Consider the following 24,877-nt stretch of genomic DNA (forward strand, 5'->3'; position numbering starts at 1 on the left):
AATCCCAAAGGCCAAAGGGGGCCTCAACAAGTCTCTCAAGACTTGTTTTGAGAAGTTTTGCATAGTTTCCTTGGCCTCCATCATCCCTTCCCTGGATCCAGGAGACTGGTATGCCACTCTTGACTCAAAGGACGCTTACTTTCATGTCTTCATATTCCCGGGACCCAGGAGTTTCCTGCTTTTCATAGCGGCCGGGCGCCACTTCCAGTTCATGGAGCTGGCCTTTGGCCTGTCCTCGGCTCCCAGGGTGTTTACAGAATGCATGGCAGTGGTGGCAGCTTACCTGAGACTTCAAGGGGTCAGGATCTTCCCATGTCTCAATGACAGGCTCATCAAGGGCATGTCCCCAGGGCAGGTGCAAAGGAACCTCGATCTGGTGTGTTCCACCTGCAGCAACCTGGGCCTGCTAATAAATACAGAAAAGTCCACATTAATGCCAGTCCAACACATAGAGTTTATCTGAGTGGTTCTCGGCTCCTCACAGGCCAGGGCCTTCCAGAAGCACGTTTTCACGCCATGTCGGACCTGATCTCCCACATAAATAGCCACCCGCTTACTATGGCCCACACGTGCCTTCAACTGATGGGCCACATGCAGATGAAGTCATGCTTGACTTCATCTGTGGTCTCTGCAAATGTGTCTGGCCTCGGTCTGTATCCCCAGCAGGCGCGCCCTGGACCGCATGGTCACAGTGCCGGGCCACATCCTCTCGTCGCTGGACTGGTGGCTGGATTCCAAGTCGGTGCTGCAAGGAGTTCCCTTCACGTCACTTACCCTGGTCTCGGATGCGTTGGATCTGGGCTGGGGAGCCCACTTCGGTGAGCTCAGCACTCAGGGCCAGTGGTTTCAACACTGGCTTAGCCCTTCATATCAATGTCAGGGAGCTCAGAGCAGTTCGCCTGGCCTGACAGGTGTTTTTGCCCACCTGGAAAGCAAGGTGGTGTAGGTCCTGATGGACAGGACCGCCGCGATGTATTCCATCAACAGGCAGGGCGGTGCCAGGTCTTCAGACCTTTGTCAGGAGGTGCTCAGCCTCTGGGACTTTTGTGTGCAACATGCCATTCATCTGGTAGCTTGCCTGGAACCAAGAATGTCCTGGCAGATCACCTCAGCAGAACCTTCTCGTATTGTCCTGAATGGTTGCTCCATCTGGAGGTGGTCAGCCTAATCCTCCACAGGTTGGGGACTCCCCAAATGGACCTGTTTGCATCTAAGCAGAACAGGAAGTGCCTCATGTTCTGTTCTCTGCAGGGAAGGGACAAGGGATCCCTGTCAGACCTTCTTGATTCAGTGGTCGGGGACACTGATGTACACCTTCCCACCGATACCTTTAATCCACAGGGTCCTGCTAAAGGTGAAGCAAGACAAGGCGAACATCATCCTTATAGCCCCGGCATGGCCTTGCCAAGCTGGTTCAGCATGCTGTTGAGTCTTTCAGCAGCTATCCCGCTGCAGCTGCCTCTTCAGCCAGATATACTGTCTCAGAACCATGGCAATCTGTTGCATCCAAACCTGGTGACGGTGCACCTGACAGCTTGGCTACTGCATGGCTGAGTATGGACAAATGGGAGTGCCCCACTGGTGTCTAACAGGTCCTGCTGGGCAGCAGGAATCCCTCCACTAGGGGTAGCTAAGTGGCGAAGTGGAAGCGGTTCTCGTGTTGGGCCTCGGATCGACGCATTCATGCTGAAGAAGCCCCGTTGCAGGACATCAACTATTTGCTGCACCTTAAGCTCCAGTACTTGTTGCTGTCTTCAGCCAGGGTATACCTGGTGGCAATGTTCCCTCTAATTTTTTCCATCCATGTGTGGAATAAATTTTGTTATGCACACCGAGGTAATGTGCGGATGTGCGCCACCAGTAGAAACAAGTTACTAGTAGGGATAATTACTCCAGCCAGGACAGGTTAGGCATTTTAGAACTCACTACTCAAAGAATTTAAGTGTAAGAGAGAAATAAAAATTATGAAATGCATTGACCAGTCAAAACACTAAAATAACCCACTTTGAAAGAATAAAATTGCAGAGAATATATATGCGTTGTAGGAAGTACCAAGAAGTAACAACAAACAAAAGTAACACAAGTGTGTGTGTGTGTGGGGGGGGGCAGACAGACAGAAGACAGAGATTGTGTGCGCTGGGGAAGTCTCTGGGAGACCATGCACTGCCTCCAAGGTAAAGGCACTCACTCACTGCCCGGAACAGTGTTCAGACCTCAGACTCTTGGGGCTGTCCCCTCTCTCCTGCTGGGGTACAGGGGGAGGGGAACACCCTGATATCAACACACATACCCCTCTGCACAGCCAGCAGGAGGGTCCCAGGAGCAGCAGGGGCTCCAATGCAGAGGGCAGGAGCAACATGGCGGCAAAGCAGCGGGGGAGGGGCACCTGACTACACGCTGCTGGCTGGATGTGAGCGGCGCTGCTAATCAACTGCATGGCACTTCAGTTACTCCTGGGCAGCCGCCCAAGTGTGCAGCTTAGAGGGAATGCAGCCTGGCGGCCATTTCAGCATTCCACCCTCCATTTCAAGGCAGGTCAGTCTTTGCCCATCCCATGATGGCGCGGTTCCTGAAAGCTCTGGAGCAACTTTACCCGCATGTCTGGGACTCGATTACCTGTGGGATCTGAATCTTGTGCTGTCAAGGCTCATGGGTCCCCCTTTCGAGCCCTTGGCTTCCTGCTCCCTCCTGCTTCTGTCCTGGAAGGTCTCCTTCTTGGTCACTATAATTTGGGCCCAGAAGGTGTCCGAGATGAGGGAGCTCATGTCGGAGCTGCCTTGTACAGCCTTCTATAAGGACAAGGTTCAGCTGTGTCCGCACCCAGCTTTTCTGCCGAAGGTCATCTCCCAGTTTCATACTGGTCAAGACATATACTTGCCAGTGTTTTGTCCAAAGCCTCATGTGACGGATGAAGAACGCAGGCTGCATATCCTGAATGTCAGACAGGCGCTGGCCTTCTGCATAGATAGAACAAAGCCATTCCATAAGTCAGCACAGTTGTTCATTGCTGTCGCAGACAGGATGAAGAGTTGTCCAGTATCTGCTCAGAGAAACTCGTCTTGCATCAGGGCCTGCATCCGCTACTGCTATGAGCTGGCAAAGGTGCCCCTGCTGGCAATTGTGACTGCTCACTCGACTAGGACACAGGTGTCATCGGCTGCCTTCCTGGTCCAGGTGCCGATCCAAGAAATCTGTCAGGCTGCCACCCAGTCGTCCATCCACACGTTCGCATCCTTGCCCAGGAAGCTCGATATGACGCTGCCTTTGGCAGGGCAATACTGCAAGCTGCAAGACTGAACTCTGAGCCTGCCTCCAGGTATACTGCTTGTGAGATACCTAGAATGGAATTGACATGAAGAAAAAACAGTTACCTACCTCTTTGTAACTGTTGTTCGAGATGTGTTGCTCATGTCCATTCCTTTACCTGCCCTCCGCCCTCCTGCACCTCTGTCGAAGTTGTTGGCAAGAAGGAACTGAGAGGGTGTAGGGCCAGCAGTGCCTGTTATACCGAGGCATGAGCGTGGCACTCCAGAGGGCGCCACAGCTGTCCATACGGGTACCACTAAGGCCAAAATCTCTGACAACCATGCACATGGGCGCATGCACACATAAAATGGAATGGGCACGAGCAACACATCTCGAAGAACAACGATTACAAAAAGATAGGTAACCATTTTTTCCCATGATCACCGTTACTTTCACATTTGCCACCCTCTCATCTTTCGATATACTAGTTCCTATTAGTAAAATATTAACAGTACATGTTTTTGTTAGTGGCTCAGAGACCCCAGAACTCTCAGATGGTTGCCATCTGTTATTAGTGATGTACTGCAACTGAATTTCTTGCTGTTTTGTTACCTTGCTTTTATCTTCTTTTTGATAACTCAGTGTGGTGTGTTTTAATCTTTTTTACCTAAACCATCACTTCCAGAGGAATATTCTCCCCCCCCCCCCCCCCCGTATTTCTTTTAATCTTTCCAAAATTTCTTTGCTTTTGCAAATTACAATAGGTGATACTTGGCTTTGTTTCCAAAAATGAATTTTAAAAGTACACTGTGTAGAAGAAACCTGTGTTGTCTCCTTGCCCGAGTGGCTCATTCCTGGTTTGAAGCAAGCACAGATCCTGTTTAATTCAAAGAATCTTTGAATACAGGTGAAATTTATATTTGTGTGCTATTATGTTTTCTTTTTACTAATCTTGCCTTTGTTTAAAAGTGGTAATTCTGGAGAGTCAGCCCATTATTTCAAAAAGATGCAATAGTACTTTCCACTTAATTAAGAAACAAGATTGTAGCTATTTAATGTGTTCCATTTCATTCTTAAATTAGCTCCCTTGGTAAACTACCATAAAATTTAGGAAGTAAAAGAAGCTTTATCAGAATTGTTGACACTATACTAATTAGCATGTATATTTAATCAGAACATAGCACAGTGTATAGGATTAATTAGGCTCCATAAATTTCCCCTCTACCAGGGTGAAGCTTACAAACCTAGGATCTCAGAGAATAATTGATCACCATCCCTTTATAACAGCCTTTAAGATACTTGAAGGTTGTAATCAGGTCTGTCCTCAGTGTTCTTTTCTCAAGACTAAACATGCCCAGGTTTTTTTTAAGTTTTCCTCATAGCTCAGGTTTTCTAAACCTTTGATCACTTCTGTTGCTCTCCTCTGGACTCTCTCCAGTTTGTCCACATCTTTCCTAAAGCATGGCATGAAGAACTGAACACAGTACTGCGGCTGAGGACTCATCAGTGCCGAATAGAGCAGGACAGTTACTTTCTGTGTGTTACATACAACACTTATGTTACCACACCCCAGAATGATATTAGCCTTTTTTACAAATGTATCCCATTGTTAACTCTTACTCAGGGTATGTCTACACTAGTGATCCTCTATAACCCCCAGATCCTTTTCTATGGTACTGCTGCCTAGCCAGTTATTCCCCATTTTGTAGTTGTGTATTCAATTGTTTCCTTCCTAAGTGGAGTATTTGCACTTGTCTTTACTGAATGTCACCTTATTGATTTCAGGCAAATTGGAGAATTCATGAAAATTCGTCTGAATTCTAATCATAGAATCATAGAATATCAGAGTTGGAAGGGACCTCAGGGGGTCATCTACTCCAACCCCCTAGTCAAAGCAGGACCAATCCCCAGACAGATTTTTACACCAGTTTCCTAAACACCCCCCTCAAGGATTGAACTCACAACCCTGAATTTAGCAGGCCAATGCTCAAACCACTGATCCTGTCGTCTAAAGTGCTTGCAACCCCTTCCAGCTTGGAGTCATCTGAATATTTTATAAGCATACTCTCTGCTCCATTATCCAAGTCGTTAATGAAAATATTGAATAGTACTGGATCGAGGATTGACCCCTGCAGGACCCCACTAGATATGCCATCCTAGTTTGATAGCAAACATTGATAACTACTCAGTACAGTCCTTCAGCCAGTTGTGGACCCACCTTATAGTAATTTCATCTAGACCACATTTCCCTCGTTTTGCTTATCAGAATGTCATGTCACAAGCCTTAATAAAATCAAGATGTGTCACATCTGCAGCTCCTTCCCGTCTCTCTCCCCTCTTCTCCCCCCCATGCCTGTAACCCTGTGAAAGAAGGAAATTAGGTTGGTTTAGCATGATTTGTTCGTGACAAATCTATCTCAGATGTTATTTATTACCCTATTATCCTGTGGGTGCTTTACAGACTGATTGTTTAATAATTTATTCCACTATTTTTCCAGGTACCAAAGTTAGGGTGACTGGTCTATAATTCCCTGGGTTCTCTTTGTTCCCCTATTTAAAGATAGGTACAATGTCTGCCCTTCTCCAGTTCTCTGGAACCTTACCTGTCCTCCATGAGTTCTCAAAGATAACTGCTAATGACTTACAGATTGCTTTAGCTAGTTCCTTCAGTATCCTAAAGTTCATTTCCTCAGGCCCTGCAGACTTAAATACATCTACCCTATCTAAATATTCTGTAACATGTTCTTTCTCTATTTTGTCTTGTTCCTTTTTCTTGTTGTTAATATTAATTTTGTTAATCATCTGGTCACCATTAATTTTATTAGTGAAGACTGAAGCAAAATAGTACTCCCTGGGGGAATTCTGCACCAAAAAATTAAAAATTCTGCAAAATTCTGCTTATTTTATGTCAAAATAACATTATATAATCACACCAGTTTCAATTATTTGGTAATTTATTTCAAAATACCTGTCAGCAACTACATCTGTAACAATACAGACACAAAAATATTCCTCAGGAGTAGAGAGTTTAAAGAAACCCATGTTTCTCTGCCCCCTCCCACTCAGAGCCCAACGGGAGGGGGGGGGCAGATACCTGCACCACCTACCCCCAGAGCCCAGCTGTGGGTCGTCCCCCCAGCCCAGACACCTGCACTCCCCTACCCCAGAGTCCAGGCATGGGGGGCCCCCGCAGCCCAGACACCCTAGCCCCCAGAGCCCAGCTGCAGGCCTCCTTGCTCAGACACTCGCACCCTTTAGTCCCCCAGAGCCCAGCCACGGGGCCTCCCCCATCCAGAAATCCACATCCCTTAACCACCAGAACCCAGGGATCCAGAGGGAGAAAAAGCCTGATCCTGGATCCTGGTTTGTGTGGAGTTTCCTGCGCACCATCTCTTTCCTTCAGGCTGTGCAAGGAACTGCAGCTCCTGGAACCCTCCAGCTCCTCCCCCTCCCACCTCACAGTATCTTCTATTTGCAAGTTGGGCTCTGCTGGCTCCAGCAGCCTCTAGTGGCAGCCAGCAGCTCTGCAGCCCATTTCTGTAGGAGAAAAAGGAAATTCTGCACGCACAACATTAATTTCTGTGCAAATTCTGCATGCACAATAGTGCAGAATTCCCCCTTGAGTAAAAATAGGCATTCAACACCTCAGCCTTCTTGATGTCATCTGTTATTAGCTCTTCTTCCCTTTTTTCCCTCATTGCTCTCTTTCTCCTAATGTGTTTATAGCACCTCTTATTGCTTATGTCCATTGCTAAGTATAAATCATTTGTTTCTTATTTGTAACTCAGCCTTTCTGATTTTGTATATGCTTTATGTATCCCTGAATGTTTGTATATTATTCTTTTGTACTTATCCTCAGCCATGTGTGCATGTTTTGACTTTTGTAGGATTCCTTTTTTGATTTTTCAGGTCATTAAAGAGCGCCTGATGGAGCCACATCGGCCGCTTACTATACTTCCTCTCTTTCCTTCATATCAGAATAGTTTGCTGTTGTGTCTTTAATAATATCTTTGTAAATCTAAACCTTTGTTGTTGTTAAGAAAAGAGTGGTTACTCCAATTTTTCTGCAACACATCAAAAACCAACATGAGCTTGCTTTTGTTGCAAAAGGTAACTTGCGTTCACTTTAACCTGAGCTGTACATATTTCTTATTATGACATAGTTGGTAACGCTTGTGCGCTGAGGAATAAACAAAAGGGAACTGTACCAATTTCTGACTAATCAGAAATAGAAGATAAAAATCAAAAGTAACCAAATTGAGCGTGGGGGAGGGAGAGTCCACGTTTTTTGTGTGTAGGATTTTCCTGTGTCAGGAAACTGGAACTCTATGTTTCAACTTGTGGTGTTTGCTTGTAATTCTTCCTTTTGGGGGGGTTGGGCAATGTTTGCCCACCCATACCGCCTCCCTCACTTTAGGTAGATACCGTAGATCTAAACTGCCCTTCCTCTTCATATCTCTACACAGTATTCTCAGGTAACATAGGCTCAACATTTGTTTTGGGGTGTTTTGGGGAGATGGATAAATATTGCACAATTCCTGCATCACTGATAGGAACTAGTATAGTGAAAAGCCAGTTACTCCTCTCCATAGTTCTGTCATTATTTGACCATATTTATAGGATTCTGCAAACTTACATGATTCTTTAGAAAGATATTGTCACAAGCAGGATATGGGCAGTCTGGCCTAGCAGGTGGAACTAGGAGTCAGGCCTAGTGGTCAGAGCCCAAGCCAGGAAGCAGGAGTTGAAGCTGGGAGACAAAAGTGAGCTGAGATGCAGGTCTGTCACTATGATTGACAGAGATGTATCTCATTACACAGACATCTCCTGGAACTCCTCTTGGGCTAAAATAGGGTTTGTAGACCAATCAGGGACCTGAGGGAAGCAGTCAGTCCAACCTTCTGAGTGGATACTTCCTGTGCTATTTATCTCCAGAGGGTTTGTGTGACACTACCATAGCTGTCAGGTACTGGCACAGAGGCACTGGTTGTCACTCAGATCCAGGTTCCAGGCCCATCCTCACATAACCTTGAAGATAAGTTGCCCCATGAATTTACAATGTCAGGCCCCAAACTTGCAAAACTCTTACGGACATGAATATCCTTACTTACCTGAGTAGACCCATTTAATTTTGTAATCCTTCTGCCTGTCTGAGTTAGCAACAACAAGGGCCGGGTTCAGTATCCAGGGGTTCCGTTTCAATAACACAATGCAAAACCAGCTCGAGCCCCCACCCAGTGCCCTAGGACAATTACATATCGGCCCCCGGGCACCTCTAAGACACATTACTTCCCCTCTCGCAAGCACGGAGTCCGAGTGTAGCTAAATCCTTTTAATAAAGGAGGGAAACAATGCAACATCATGTTGAGGAAACACCACAAACAGGATTCATAACACAAACTATGAGCGAAAGACCCACCCCCAAGTAAGTTTGGCAGTGTCCTTTTCCTCTCAGGGTCTTAAGTCCAGCAACCCAGAAAGCACCCAAAAGTCCAACAATTCAAAAGTCTCTGTCCCTGGTCAGTGCAGCCCCAGACTTCAAAAGTTTTATCTGTAGAGTTTTACCTCCCAGCCTGGGTGGCAATGGGGAAGGGGGCACGGGGGTATTAAGGGGCACCTTACATGGTCTGAGGCCGACTGCTCCACCTTTCCGTGGGGTTCTGCTGCAGTCTTCACCGCGAGCCGCTCCGCCAGCCGCTCTGCTCCACTCCACACAGCCGTCCCATGAGCCGCTCCAGCCATTCTGTGAACTGCTCCACCAGCCGTCCCACAAACTGCTCCACTCTGCCAGCCACTCCGCTCCGCCAGCTGTCCCAGGAGCCACACCAGCCGTCCCACGAACTGCTCTGCCAGCCGCTCCACAATATCTTCAGGCCCCCCCCACTACTTAACATAGCACTCAATGAGTTCAGCTTTTTAGTGATTTCAGCTTGTAGTAGGGGAGCCTCAGTGCTGGTGCACCAATGGCCCAAAGTGAATTCAGCTCAGTAGCCTGTAACTAGACTCCTAATAGAATCAAAATTGCCTCTGATATTCCACAGTGGAGAGAGGAGGGGGTGCAATTGGTGTTTCAAGCTCTCAGAAGGAGCCCATACCATCAGGTACAAATACCTGTCCCCAGCATCTTTCAATTCACTGGGTTGTGGAACCCTTGTCTAGCGAGTGCTACTTAGTTGATGGCGAGTCTCTGTGTCATAAAACAGTTCCACTGTACTTGATTCACGTAATCAGGGTAACACCACTTTATTCTTCCTGCCCCAATAACAGAAACTGGGGATCCCACAGCAGCCAAAGTGACCATTTGGGCTGCTGTGGGCTCATGCTAGGTGGGGCGGGTGTGCCTATGCAAACAAGAACAGCCCCTGAAGTTCTTTTCCACAAGTCGCCACAATTCACCACCCGATGTCAGGGTAGAGCTCATCCTGACTCTGCTTACAATTTAATGGGACTGGAATACTCAAACAGGTAAAGTTATTCACATCCATAAGTTGTTTGCAAGTTTGGGCCCTAAGATAAACAAGGTAAACAAAAGCTTAGACCTAAAATCAAAGTTCAGGAAGAGGACAGCTGTGGAGAGATTGTTGGAAAGAAGAAGGTAAGTATTGTTTATGCAAGAGTGTCTTTTAAAGACGATTTTGAAGGAGATGAGACAGCCTGATGGTATAGCATGCTAAGAGTAAACAAGAAACAATGCAATAAGTAATGCAACAGATCATTTTATTTTGGTCCACCACAGCCTAGCTCGGGACAAGGGATCCAGTGGCAGCAGGGCCAGGAAGGGAGAATGATGAGGGCCCTGCCTGCCCACAGATGTGCATGTCACATGACGCTGTGGCAAGACCAAAGAGTTGGAGAGGGAAGTTGGGCCCAGCCCTGAGAGACAGGAGCTGCCAATGCAGGATGAGTGCACAGTTGTCTCACTCTCCACCCCTTCCTTGCTTCTGGAACCTGGACCTGCACCATCCATGACACACGCTCCAGCCTGCCAAAGGGTTTTAGTGGATTCCGTGGCCCTCTAGCACAGTGGTTCTCAAACTTTTGTACTGGTGACCCCTTTCACATAGCAAGCCTCTAAACCCCCTTATAAATTAAAGACACTTTTAAACATATTTAATCCCATTATAAATGCTGGAAGGAAAGTGGGGTTTGGGGTGGAGGTTGACACCTTGTGATCTGCCATGTGACCCCCTCAGGGGTCCCGACCCCCAGTTTGAAAACCCCTGCTCTAGCACCTTAAAGTTGCCCATCCCTGATATAGGGCATTTAAGGTGCAAGCAAAGAACTTGAATTTGATGTGGTAAGAATTGGAAAGCTAATGAAGAGGCTTGAGGAGATGACGGTGACGTGGCTGAAATGACTGGAGGGGCAGAAAACTTTAGTAATGGTATCTTGGCTGCAGTGGAGGAGGAGTAAGTGAGAAGAGGGCAGACCAGAAAGGAGGTTGCAGCAACTAAGGTAGAAGAGCATCAATGGATGGATAAGAGATTTAGCAATGGGGATAGTGAGGAAGGAGCTAATACCCTGAGTGACTGCAGTTGGTGTAGGTACAGATATGTGGTATTGGGTGTGAACCAGTGCCAGGAGGAGAGAGAAGCAACAACAAATAAGTACAGCAAAAGCTATAACGGGTCGGCAGCCTTTCAGAAGTGCTGTGCCGAGTCTTCATTTAGTCACTCTAATTTAAGGTTTTGTGTACCAGTAATACATTAACATTTTTAGAAGGTCTCTTTCTATAAGTCTATAATATATAACTAAACTATTGTTGTATGTAAAGTAAATAAGGTTTTTAAAATGTTTAAGAAGCTTTATTTAAAATTAAATTAAAATGCAGAGTCCCCCCGGATCAGTGGCCAGGACCCGGGCAGTATGAGCGCTACTGAAAATCAGCTTGCGTGCCGCCTTTGGCACATGTGCCATACCCCCTGAGCTATAATAAGGCAAAAATAACTTGCTGGCAAAAGAAGTAGCCAAAAGTGTGCACAAGACCTAGGGCATGCTTTAAAGTGATCATTGACAACAAGGCATGGCCTGCTATGGGTGGAGACCAAATTACACATCTTACTGTCAGTGGTTGAAATGACCATGGCCAGCCCTAGGAGTTTTGGTGCCTATGGTAGAAAATATTTTTGACACTTCCAACCAGCTAAAGAAAAAAAAGGGGGGAGAGGAATTTGGTGCCCATGAATGTTTGTGCCCAGTGTGATTGCCCTGATCACCCACCCCTATGTCTTGCCCTTTATGGGGTGGGTGGGTTGGTTGGTGAGTTTTATTTGTGTTTGATTATTTCAAAGAGGCACGGTGGCAGCAGGTGTTTCAGTGAGGAATGTTGCCCCAGGCTTTGAGAGAGGAGTCATGGCCTTCTGTGACCCTGACTAGCCAGCTGTTAGAGCCCAACTCTTACCAGCCCCACTCTCTCCTGTGCCTCTGGGGCTGTGGGAGGGGCTGTCTGCCCCTTAAAAATAACTGGAACACAGTCTCCACCTGCCTTTCCTGCCCTACAACAGTACTACTCTTCCCTCCCATCCATTTGGGCTCTCCCCCTCCCCCTGTCCCTGAGCAGTACTCTCCTCCCACCTAGCTGCCTTGCTGTGCTGTCCTGATGGGCTTGCTCTGTGTAGGCAGGGATGGAGAGTGGTTGCCTGAGCCAGGTAAGTGCATGGTAAGGGCCAAGAGATGCTGCATTTCATTGCCTGCTCCCTCCCATGACCTGAATGGCAGCAATGACTCTTCCTGGGGATTTGGCACTCTTCCCTCTCGCCCCCCATTAACACCAGGGCAGCTGCTCTCAATGCCCATCCCTTGCACTGGTCCTGGAAGTGAAGTGGTGATCCTGTGTTGATGTGACAGATATAGCAATTTCCTGGACAAACCTTATTGTCAGGACCCCAGTATTAAACCCAGGCCTAACAGGTTCTTAAGCAGCATCCTTAGCTGCTGTGCCATGGCACTGCTCCCCCTAGTGTTAAAGACCCACCGCAACCACACCCCGGGCCCTGATTTGATGGACAGGCAGCACTCTCATTGGGTGTCTGGACTAAAAACACTCCAACAGGAAGAGAGAGCTGTCTGAGCAACCGCCCATTGCCTACTCGTTGCTCCCCATACAAGAATTTGTACATTTGTAAGTACTTGTTCAATATTCTGAACAAATAATTGTTTCATGTTGGGTGAGCTGTTCATTTTGACTATTCAGTGGAGGGGGACATATTCACTCCTATGCAGATGACCTGCTCAGGGCTGTGCAACTCTTAATTAATGGGTACATAACCTTAGCATTTCTTGCCACCTTGCCTGACTTTCCTTCCCCAACCAAATGACCTGCACCCTTGGATTGGATCTTCTGGCTACTGATCCTAGTGAGAATTCTGACCCTTGCCCTGGACTGCCTCTGATACAGCTTTACCTGCCGGCTATCCAACCATCTGCACATGCTTGACTGTACTGCCCCTTAGCTCGCCTCAGCCACTGGGCATCACATTTATTGATTTGAACTTAATTCAGCATGGTTTCACTTAAGTATCTTTAGGCGTTTGTTGTATTAAAAAGATAAATGTGAATGTATTATTGTGGAACTGTATGTAAGGTCTGAAGGGGAGAGAGCTGTCTAATGTAAACCCTGGGAAATGTTATGAGCTTCAAAAGGTTGTTTGAAACAATGTAAACTTTGAAATTGGATTTCCTAGGAAATCTCTAGAGGGATGTGTATGCAAATATAACTTCTCCAGTTATGGAAAAACCCAGCCTTTGGAAGCTATCCCCTGAGAAGAGATCCCGTGTACCTAGTCTCAGATCAAAGGCCCAGGCTGTACAAAGAGAGACTAAACTTGTCATGAGTATGCTTGTCCTGAGCCAAGGCGGTTATGAATGTCTGACCACAGGATTGGTGAGGTTTAAGGACTTTACCTGCCAGAGCCATTGTTGGAGTTGGGCTGATCTCTGGTAAGCTTATTAGTATGTGTGTAGGTTCTTTTATTGTTTTACGTATAATGCTTTTTAATTTAAGATTAAATGTGCTTGGTTAGAAAGAGCTGTGTGGTAATTTAACTGTGGGCAATTATGCTGTTTATAGCCTCTGAGGAAGGTAAGCAAAGCAGGCCTGCTGAGACAGTCTGATTTGCTGGGATATTCATAATCATAGATGTAGGCAGGGAGCTTTGCATCCTGGAAATACCCTTGTCAGGAGTGGAAGAGAGATGTGTGTCTCTACCCAACAGAAGTGATGGGGAGAGGGAAGCTAGAAGCCTGAAATTGGGTGCCCCTTGCTGAACTACGGAGGGGGAATACAGGTTCACGTGTTCTGAACTGTGATAGATGGTACAACAGTATATTGTGTTTAGAAATGATTTGTCATGGCACATTTTGCACTATGACTTTGGAGCTATGAAAGGAGAAAGTTTTTAAACACAAATATCTTTGATAATTAGAAAAACAGGAAAGAGAATCTTATTTTAAAATAGGAGGATGTGTTCTGAGTACAATACATCTTAATTTCTTCCAGTGTAAATGTCTCTTAAATATCAGTACTAGATTATTAATACTTTGAACATTTAACTGATGTGGGTTTTATTCTCCACAGTCATGATGGTGTAAAACCAGAGTAACTCCGCTGAATACAGTAGCATTACTCCAGATTTATTGAGAGCAGTTTAGCATTGTTTCCGGTTTGCTCTCTAGGGATCAGTTTCTCTGCTTAGCTACATTAGTGTAAACCCTTAGTAACTACATTGATGTTAGTGGACTTATGGCACTCCAGATTTGCACATAATTTCTGTCTATAGAAGTATTTAATATACTATAAATGGAAGAATGGGGATGTTTGTGTATTGATTACAGTTGTGCTCATAACAATATTTTTTTAAAGAAGTATTTGTCAGTTTCATTTAAGGTTGAAATAGGTACATAATATATACAATCTTAAGAGATCCCATGGTATTTTGTTTTGCCATGTATCTTTTGTCTTTGTTGAGGTAGATGATTTTTTTTAATTAAAAAGAAAAAATTATGACATTCATTGGCATATGCAAGTCAACAAACTAGGCAGTGACATTAATAAATATCATTTATGTTTTAAATATGGTCTTATTGGCGGGCACGTTGGTTTTGTTTTATTTACTTCTAACACTTAAGATTTTTATTAATCAGTTTTCCACCTCTTCCATTCACTTGTTTTCTGATGCCTCCACTCTGGTACCCATAGCAACACTTGTTAATGCTAATGAAACTGCAACATGTTAAGCTCCCCGACAGAGCAGCCCTGTTAAATATGGCTATTAAACACAGTTGTATTTCTGTTACTTTCAGCTCCCAGCAGAGACCTGCTATATGGAAACTCTTTCCTGAGATATCAGGATTTGGTGACTTATTGCTCTTCTTAAACCTATCTGATTATGACTGGTACGAAGTCTCCTATTGGGCTGTGGATGCTCCAGACTATATACGATTTCTATAAAACTGACAAGGTTTAGCTGTAGGATGAAGTAATCTTTTGAAGTACTAATTTGCATTCAATGAAATGCTGTAGACTAGAGGGTAGAGGCTGATTGATCTTGGGGAAGCTTGGAGATGTGTTGTCTCCTAGAGCACATGGACATTTTAACTAACTCCCATGTATCATTGATAGTGTTTTAATGAGCAGAAATAATGGCCAAATAATCCTTCATGAACTAAGACTGAATGGTAATTCAAGTTAATAGGAGTGCTTGAGCTTTTTCAATAGAAAACTGGGTAATTGTTCTGTGTATTGTGATTCTTCTTTCACTGAGAACATGTTTTTGATGTGCTATTTGGATGGAGGGGGAATAGCATGTTGTATGTGTAATTAGTTGTAAATACAGTTGGCCAGTTGTTAATCATCTTTCATACTCTGTAAAACAAAAGAGAAATCCGATAACAAATGGAAAAACTCTTCCAAGGGTATCACTATAAATTAAATGTAAGAATGTTGCTGCGCCAGTAAACTAGTTCAGTATTAGCAAGTCAGCAGCAGAGAGAAGTTGTAATATGTATAAGACATGTGTAGAGCCAATGTGTTTGCTAACCTATTATAGATTTTGGATGTTTTCCGTTCCTTCTATTAAAGCTTTTAATGTAGCTATTTCTAGAAGAGTGTCTATGCATAGGTTTGCATTTGGTGCCAACTTACTTTAGGGAATTTATTTAAGTATCTAGATTAATATACTTTTGCTCACAATGACAAAGACATTAATATTCTCTCACTATATAGAAAGATGTCTGTTGCTCTTATGTGAGGTGGTAGTTTTGGGGGGAGAGGCTGTTTAATGAGTCTGGGATTTTTTTGTTGTTTTTGTTTTCCTCTGCTCTTACCTTGTGCCCATTGTGGTAACTCCATTTATTTGCCTGTGTCTTTTGTTGCATTAGTTTTTATTTTGGGTCATTTCAAGTTCCTGCTAATCTCATGATATTAACCAGCTGTATTAATGAGATAATAAACCAGGCTTGTTGCTAATGAATTGATTCATTCAACTGCTGAATTTAATTAGAAAGACACTAAACATTCCAGCAGATGTTCTTATTTGGTTTCATTATACTTGTGTTGTCACACAGAGGGTTTATAAATATATACTGTACAGCTCTATTTACATAATATAAACTTAAACCTAAAACCTTGTTGTACCAGAAATCAGAAAATATTGACATTAAACCTAAAAAATGAGTTTTTTATAATTTATGTTGAAGCTTATAGGTGAGGTTCATGTTCTTGGATTTTCTCCAGACTTGACTTTTTTAGTGCTGTTCTAACATAAGTTAACATGTGTCTGTAACTTCAGATATAGACACTTCACAAACTTTTGTTCCAGGACTCAAATGTTTGTTTCTAATAATGTTCTCTAAGCTACAGATGTGTGTCCTGTAACAAACATTTGTGAATACTAGACCTTACAATTGTGTTAGCTAACTGCTAGTTAACACGTTAACTAACGTGATTGAAAACTGAAGTCTAGATAAACACTGAGTAGGCTACGCATTGTGCACTGCAATGGAATCATCTGGACTTCCATGAAGTGTTTGCTAAACCTTACCCCAAATGAATTGCACCCACTCTATGCTTCTGAGATGATTATCTCCCCTTTGTGCAAAGTAGGTGAAATGGTAGTTCATAGACTGGAAGACCAGAAGGTACCATTGCGATCATCTAGTCAGTGGTTCTTAACCAGGGGCGTACATACCTCTGTACGCAGAGGTCTTCCAGGGAGTACATCAGCTCCTCTAGATATTTGCCTAGGCTTACAACAGACTACATAAAAAGCACTAGCAAAGTCAGTAGAAACTAAAATTTCATACAGATAATGACTTGTTTATACTGCACTATATACTAGACACTGAAATGCAAGTACAATATTTATATTCCAATTGATTTTATAATTATATGATAAAAATGGGAAAGTAAGCCATTTTTCAGTAATCGGGAGCCAAAGAATCTGATGCTTTACTCTCTTGCTCCTCATCTGACCTTTTACCCTTGAGCAATTAGGTATAAATCACTACCAGAGCTGAATTAGGCACTCTGTGCACACCAGTGGCAGTGTTTTACGCTCAGTTTGCACAGGTCTAAATGACCACACCGTGGAGAATCAGGCTTGGTGTGTAAGCTCTGAAAGGAGTGTGGCTGCTCCAGTATCTTTGGCTGCTCCCATTAGCTAAAGCTGCTGGTGTGCACACTTATGCACTTCATGAGTAAAAACTAATGGAGAAGCAGAATGGTGTAACCGCGTAAGAATTAGCCACAGAACTGCAGCATACACTTGTGATCTAGAGTCAAGCCCTGTGTGCATGGACTGCTCCTATTGTGTTACGCAGGCCAAGAAGAGTAGACTCCGTATATGGAAGGATATGTTGTGTGTTTCCAATGGGGGAGAACACTTTAACCTTGCCATGTTTTGCTTTCCTTTGTATGTCTGATAATCTCCTAGGGAAAACATTCTTTAACTGACAAATAAGTAGAAAATGCTTAAAGACTTTACCACTTGCAGCTGATGTTCTTTTGAGCACCGAATCCTTGCCTGTGTTCTACTATTATTTCACATCTACTGTATCAGCCATAAAATCACCTGATTGTAATATCCTCGGTATCGCTGATAATTTAGTGTGGGAGGACACAGGCAGAATACCTTGTCTGGAACACTTGATATAAAACACCCATATACTGTAATAGGTGATCGTTTTCTTTTATCTGCATAATGGCATTTAGTTAGCATGATTGGAACTAAAAATGTTCCAGTAAGGAAAATGAATAAACTTTCTTACATCTGTTGCACCATTTGCAGCTCAGGTTCGTTTATTCTATATAGCTTTGCTCAAGGAAAACCAAACCCAAACTATCACCTCCTTCCAGTGGCGGATTACCAAACGAGCCTAGGGGCCTCAGCCAATTGGGGAGCCCCCGCAAGCCGGAACTCCGACCCTCCGCTTGGGGCCCCACCACCCTGCTCCTCCTTCTTCCCCCTTGAGGCCACACCCCTTGGTAAAGGCAGACAGATGCAGGAGCTGTGGTAGGGTGAGCACTGAGCATATTCCTCCTGCCACTCACAAGTACCCCTGGTCCTCAGTAAGGAGGTCAGTTCCTTGTCCATGTCAAGAGCGCTCTCTCTCCCCCCGCCATGCTAATGTATCTTTTTAAACAGGTTTCTTGTGATGGAGTTGATCAGATTAAGAGTACAGATAAATAAATGGCCATGCTGTTGAAATAGGGCATTCCAACAGGTCCAACTCAGAAGAGAACAAATCAGTAGTCTGCCCACCCTAGATACAAATTAACTGGTTGACAGACTATTTTCTTTAGCTCTATTGGCATCAGTGAGAATCAGCAGCTGCAGAGAAAATGGAATTGCTCTGCTTTCCTCCACAGAAACAGTTCACTGATTTTGCAGGCTATAATACAATAGTTACTATAAGGATTCACAAGCCTTAGAAACTTTCATGCTGCAGGTAGAATCACTATTTTGGTCAGGAAAGCAGAGCCTATTGCTTGTTAGTCTGCAGAGCCAGAAAGGGCAGATAAACACACAGAGAGCAAATGAGAAATGCTACTCCCTTTAATGTAGCCACTATTGTCCCTAAAGGAATGAAAACTACAAAACGAAAACATTGGTACTGCTCCAACTCAGCTATGAAATAGATTGGGGAGGATGAGGAGGAAATGGGCTGACACGCACTGAAATTATAGTCAAAGTTTCTTTCTTATTATTACTTCAAAATAGAATTAGGTTAGTTATGCTGTTGCTCCTAGGGATGTTATAGTGCAGAGATCAGCAACCTTTGGCACAGGGCCTGTCAGGGAAATCCGCTGGCAGTCCGGGACGGTTTGTTTACCTGCAGCATCCGCAGGTCTGGCTGATCGCAGCTCCCACTGGCCGTGGTTCACCGTTCCAGGCCAATGGAGGATGCGGGAAGCAGTGGCTAGCACTGCTTCCCACAGCCCCCATTGGCCTGGAACCGCGGCCAGTGGGAGCTGCGATCGGCCGAGCCTGCAGACGCTGCAGGTAAACAAACCGTCTGGGCCCGCCAGCGGATTTCTGTGACGGGCCGCATCTCAAAGGTTGCCGATCCCTGTTATAGTGTGTGTGTTTGCATGCTTATAACCAAACAGCACAGAAATTTTTTTATCATGGGAGCTGAATTCAGTGCATATTGACTATCAGTCTTTCTTCAGCCAAACTTGTTGGTGCATTTCCAGAAAGTTTGGGCTTCTTGAACATCATGAGTCAGAAAAAAATAAATAAAAGCAAAATATAAACTCTTGCTAGTTTGCCATTACTAAAAGACAGATTGTCCACAATCCCAGATTCCAATTTACTTTAGGATTATTCAGTCACTAGCTATTTATTGTGCAGGCCAAAATTTGTCACTCATATGCCTAAGGGACCTTCTCTCATGTCATCAGGAAGTATTATTAGTCTTGTTAATTACACTTCTCCAATCCGCCTGGAGTTTTTCAGATAAAAGGTGCTCTGTATTATGTAAGAGTAAAGTGCTGGGTTAAAGCAAGATTTCTTTGAGATAAATACATCTATTAATTTCTGAATCATCAAGAGAGCTTCACAAATGCAGCTGCATCATTTTCCAGTGTGCTGTTCCTGCAGTAGTGTGAATCACAAAGAGAAAATGGTTTGTTCCCTCTTTCCCCCACCCATCCAGCTGAACAAGTTGTGAAGTTGGCTACATGCCAAACGTGTCAAGACGACTGCTTGATTTTGCCAGAACACAGGAGCTGTGTCTGATTTACTTAGCTTTGCTTTCTAATGTTCATGTGCTTAAAGCCTACGGTCTGTGTATCTTTGAAACTGGTGTTCTTCTGTCATGAAGATTTCTTTGGAAAATTAGTGCCACAGTTTTATTAGTTCCAAGCCAGTGGAACTTACTGAGATGCCCTTTATTGAGTTAAACTCATAGGGACCGCTGGTATAGGCCTCAGTTGCTGTATATCAGGCTTCTGTGAAGGCACGCTTATTTACACCAGCGACGGATCTGGACCATCATCCCACTGATGACAAATTTTGGGCATGCTGGCCGCACGGCACATCACTAATCTGTTGTGGGACAGGGAGAAGAGGCAGCCCTGCTTCAGGTCCAGCCCATCCACCTACTGAGGGCAATCCATGAACTCCAAACAGCCATGAGCCAGAAGGTGGTCAGTTATTGACTTAGCCCTGAATAAATGATTAACTGTACTCTTGTTCCCATTCACTATTGTACAAAACTGGGCCACTGGAAATAGTGATGCCTTGATATATGGGTCATAACAGCTCCTTTCCCAGCCCATGCATAGCTGAGAAACGTTTCAGCGGATCCAGCTCCTCCAGTGGAGGCCTCTCCATGAGAAAGAACCACGTCTGTGTGACAAGAAACGTTTTGACAGTCAAACTAACAGATGCCTGGTGGCATAAGGCAAATTATTTATATAATCGTACAAAAGTGAGTGAGTGATAAAGGTTCCTGTAAACAAGAGATGATCTGTACTAACAGGGATAAATCCATATGCAACAACAGCCCACTCTACACAATTTAACCTTTTATTATCAGGGTGATGAACCTAACACAGACCTGAGGAAGCGTTCGAAAGCTCATCTCTCACACTAACAGAAGTTGTCCCAATAAAAGATATTACCTCACCTACCTTGTCATCCTAACACACACCAGCATGTGGACTAGTTTCTGAGAAAATAAAGTAGGTCCAACTTTTGGGAAGAAACTTCCCTGCACTAATAACCAACACACATATCACCCAGACCATACTACATGACACATACACCCTGCCTTAATGTCAGTCATGGATCACAATTAGAGCTTGTACCCCTGTGCTATCAAAGCCTCATCAACCCACTCTAGAAGTGGAGCCATTGGCTGGCTTTGAGGAAGAAACCTTTGGGGGCCTTGCTAATAAATTTGCTCCTTGCTATTGTTGGAGGAAGCCAGGTTAAAGCAACAAAAGCTCTTTTCCCTTGCTCCTGATTCTACGTACACTGCTTACGAGTCATCCATACAAAATAGGTTTTTGAAAGAATGTTGGTTTATTTTGGAGATTTAAGGAGAAATTGCAGTCCAACAAAGATTTTTTTTTTTTTTTTTTGCTTTTGTTTCCTTCAGATAGTGAATGTATTTTGGAGCCGCTGTCTTTGCCAGAAAGTCCAGGTGGTGTAGCTGCTGTGGAAGAGTCTCCATCTGTGCCTTGTATTTTCTGTGAAGAATGTTCTCCGCGAGCAGAACAAGACCAACTTCTGAAGCACATGATTATTGAACACAAGCTTGTCATAGCAGATGTCAAGCTGGTTGCAGATTTCAGAAGGTAAATTTTTCTCAGTTAAAATAGATGATGCAAATGTGTAAGTAAGATGTGTACCATAGATCCCCTGGTATGTAACTTTTTTATACTTTTTTGGGACATTTGCAAACTGCTACCTAACAGTATTGGTTTGATGTTATTTATAGTGTGTTACTTAGAACATAAGGCTAGGTAATTGTGAGTGGTAGTTAGGACATAGGAATTGCCAACTGGCAAGAAACCAGTTGTCCAGCTAATCAAAAGCAATGTCAGTTTCTTCAGATGAAGTTATTTTCTTGTATTGACAAGCTCTGTTCATTTCATAAAGCACACTGTGTCAAAGAGCTGATATCTCCAGGGTGTCCCCTCGTGGTCTCAGGAAGGGCCCTGCAAGGAGCCCGATGCCTCAGTATCCCTCTTCTACGCATTCACAGTTCCCCTCTTCCCGTGGTCCTTTCATCTGCCCACATTCATTATCCTATGTGGTATGGCAGCCCTCCTGGCACACCTTCAGTAGTGGGCTACGACAGAACAGGCGGGTCTGCCTTGCTTTCTCCTGTCTTCTGCAGTCCCCAGTATCTCCACACCAGTTTTCAGAATAGAAATAGCCCTTTGAGAGAGAGAAATTTATTACAGGAAGTCCCACAACCATAGTCCAGTTTCCCCAGCCCAGTCCAACCTCTATATGCACTTTTTCAATCTGAACAGTCCATCCACACATCAAATACAGCTCCAGCATCGTGCCTACAGCTCTCAGGTACAGCTCTGATGTTCTGCACCACATCTCACCCCAGCCCCTCTCTGCTATGCGATGTTTCTCTGCTATGTTTCCTTCCCAGTTATCAGCTCTTGCCCGGAGACATCAGCAGACTCACCCCTCCATCATTCCCCAGCCTTCTGCCCTCTCTGACCCTTTAGCTTCAGCTCCCTGACTCAGAGAACCAGCAGGCATCACCCTCTGCTGCTGTCAACCTCCAGCCCTTTCTGGCCATGGCTCTCTGGCCTGGAGAAGTTTGTAGGTGAACCCCCCGCATACACTGGTTGCCCTCTGCTTTCACCCACCTGATCTGGCTCCACTGCTGAACAAGGGAACTCGCACCACTCCCTCTTTCAGGCATCCCCTCTGAAGACAGAAAATATCATATCACCTCTATATAAATCCATGGTGCCCCCCCCATCTTGAATACTACATGCACATGTGGTCGCCCCATCTCAAAAAAGATGTATTGGAATTGGAAAAGTTCAGAAAAGGGCAACAAAAATGATTAGGGGTCTGGGGTGTCTGCCATATGAGGAGAGATTAATAAGACTGGGACTTTTCAGCTTGGAAAAAAGACGACTAAGGGCGGATATGATAGAGGTCTATAAAATCATGACTGGTGTGGAGAAAATAAATAAGGAAGTGTTATTTACTCCTTCTCATAACACAAGAACTAGGAGTCACCAAATGAAATTAATAGGCAGCAGGTTTAAAACAAAAGGAAGTATTTTTTCACAGAACACAGTCAACCTGTGGAACTCCAGAGGATGTTGCAAAGGCCAAGACTATAACAAGGTTCAAAAAAGAACTAGATAAATTCATGGAGGATAGGTCCATCAATAGCTGTTAGCCAGGATGGACAGGGAGATGTCCCGAGCCTCTGTCTGCCAGGTGCTGGGAATGGGTGATGGGATGGATCAATTGATGATTACTTGTTCTGTTCATTCCCTCTGGGGGCACCTGGCATTGTCCACTGTCGGAAGACAGGATACTGAGCTAGATGTCCCTTTGGTCTGACCCAGTACGGCCGTTCTTATGAAGCTCTCAGCCCAGTTCTGCTCTTCTTCTGAGCTCCCTCTCCGGACTCTGAGTACTGAACTCTCTCTTTCTGGACTCTATGTTCTCTTTCGCCTTTGGGCTGTCTCTCATGTATAGCTTCTGAGGGACCACCTCCCCCTCCGTTGTCCTCATTGCACCAAACTGAACTGGAGGAGGAGAGCTGGACCTGATTTTATTTAAAGGACCAGCTTCCTTGTTAGACACACATTCTGGTCTATCTACTTTTTTCTATTTTTGACTACCTTCCTTTCATTCTGAGGCCTTATTCCCATCTCTGCATGGCTACTTTCTAGCTTGCCTTGTTCTCTCTCAGGTGTGAGTAATTTAGAATTCAGTGATGGAAGGATTGCCTAAGACTGTGGTCTCCAACGTGGTGACCGCGGGCGCCATGGCGCCCGCCGGTGCATTTATGTGTGCCCGCCTAGTGCCCAGCAGGGGAGAGGTAATAAGTTAATAATTGGAGATATACCAATCTCCTAGAACTGGAAGGGACCTCGAAAGGTCATCAAATCCAGCCCCCTGCCTTCACTAGCAGGACCAATTTTTTGCCCCAGATCCCTAAGTGGCCCCCTCAAGGATTGAACTCACAACCCTGGGTTTAGCAGGCCAATGCTCAAACCACTGAGCTATCCCTCCCCCCAAAGAGAAGCCGCGGCCCCACGCCTGATGGGAACAGAGAACTCAGGCTGCGGGCGCTGGTGTTCTCAGTCCCTGGCAGGTGCGGGGCTGTGGCTTAAGCCGGAGAGAAGTTGCGGCCCCGCGCCTGCTGGGGACAGAGAACTCCGGAACTGCAGGCTGTGGGCACTGGTGTTCTCGGTCCCAGGCAGGCGCAGGGCCGTGGCTTAAGCCGGAGAGAAGCTGTGGTCCCGCGCCTGCTGGGGACAGAGAACTCCGGGACTGCAGGCTGTGGGCACCGGTGTTCTTTGTCCTCGCGGCTTCTCTCCGGCTTCTCTCTTCTCTCTGGATTCATATATTATGTTATATTAAATATGATGTTTTTCATATTATTTAATGTACAAATACAAAATAAGTCTTGAAAAACTGTTGGCGCCTGCCACACTCTTCTGAAAACATGAATGTGCTACTGGCCACAAAAAGGTTGGAGACCACTGGCCTAAGAAGTCATATCAATTTACCCTAATTAGGCCTATATTGTTCCATATAATTTCCACTTTATCCTTGACTGTGCCATGCAGTATTGTCATATCCATGTTACTGAGACAGTTACGTCATTGGACATCCCAGCTCTTTCCTCAGCAGCCAGCTCAGGCCCAGCTGGCTCACACATCTAGATGTGGATTTGTGAATAATTTCTTGCTTGGAACGCTACCCTGCCACATGGCAGTGTGTGGTATTAGGCCACCAGGCTGGCTCCTATATACTCTCTTTTGTTGTTTGTTTTGTTGGAATGATGCATTTTAGTAGGTAAATTATCCAGTTGAAACAAAGTAGGTCTTGGCACTTACACAATACCCACTCTTCTAGATTCTTGTGATCAGGCTCACTTACAGAGCAGTGATTTATGTCTAAATACCATGGTTTAATGTGAAAGATTAAGATGAAACATGGGAAATGAAAAGTAGGCCACATAAAACCCTAAGAATCATTCATTTGTTCAGAAGTGTAAGCTTAACATTGCTAAAATCAAATAATGGCACTTGTTTCCGTTCTAATGCTGAGAGCAAGAATGCAGTCTTCTTTGGAGATAATGCTAGTTTCTCCATATAAACAAAAAAAGAAGTGTTCACTAAAGGAATGCTAATTAAGGTCTGTTGGGATTGTTCTGGCTAAACAGAAATGTAATTTAAAATCACCTTTTCTAGAAAATTGCTGTTTAGATTCTCTTCTCTGCTAATGCAAGTGGAAAGGAATCAAACCTGATTGAAAGTGGCAGCAGGATGTGAAATGGTGAAGCTAGAACTTTGCAGCATGCTTTGTCTTGCTTGCTGTACCATCTCCAGTTCTGCATAAGCCCTGTTACGCCTACCCTGTGAGGTTAGACTTTTTTAGCTATTGAAAGGGCTTGCCGGGGT

At 44.7% G+C, this 24,877-nt stretch overlaps 1 protein-coding gene across 3 annotated transcripts in view; it reads left to right on the forward strand.

Moving 5' to 3' along the window:
* Positions 1 to 24,877, forward strand: part of ZNF277 (zinc finger protein 277) — an 86,492-nt gene that overhangs the window by 11,807 nt on the left and 49,808 nt on the right. For all 3 annotated transcript variants that reach the window (XM_039507054.1, XM_039507037.1, XM_039507045.1), the window contains exon 2: positions 20,851 to 21,049. In XM_039507054.1, the coding sequence (XP_039362988.1) occupies positions 20,851 to 21,049 (199 nt within the window). The remainder of the gene's footprint in view (positions 1 to 20,850; positions 21,050 to 24,877) is intronic.

Source organism: Mauremys reevesii, linkage group 1, assembly GCF_016161935.1.
Source record: "Mauremys reevesii isolate NIE-2019 linkage group 1, ASM1616193v1, whole genome shotgun sequence".
Lineage (NCBI taxonomy): Eukaryota > Metazoa > Chordata > Testudines > Geoemydidae > Mauremys > Mauremys reevesii.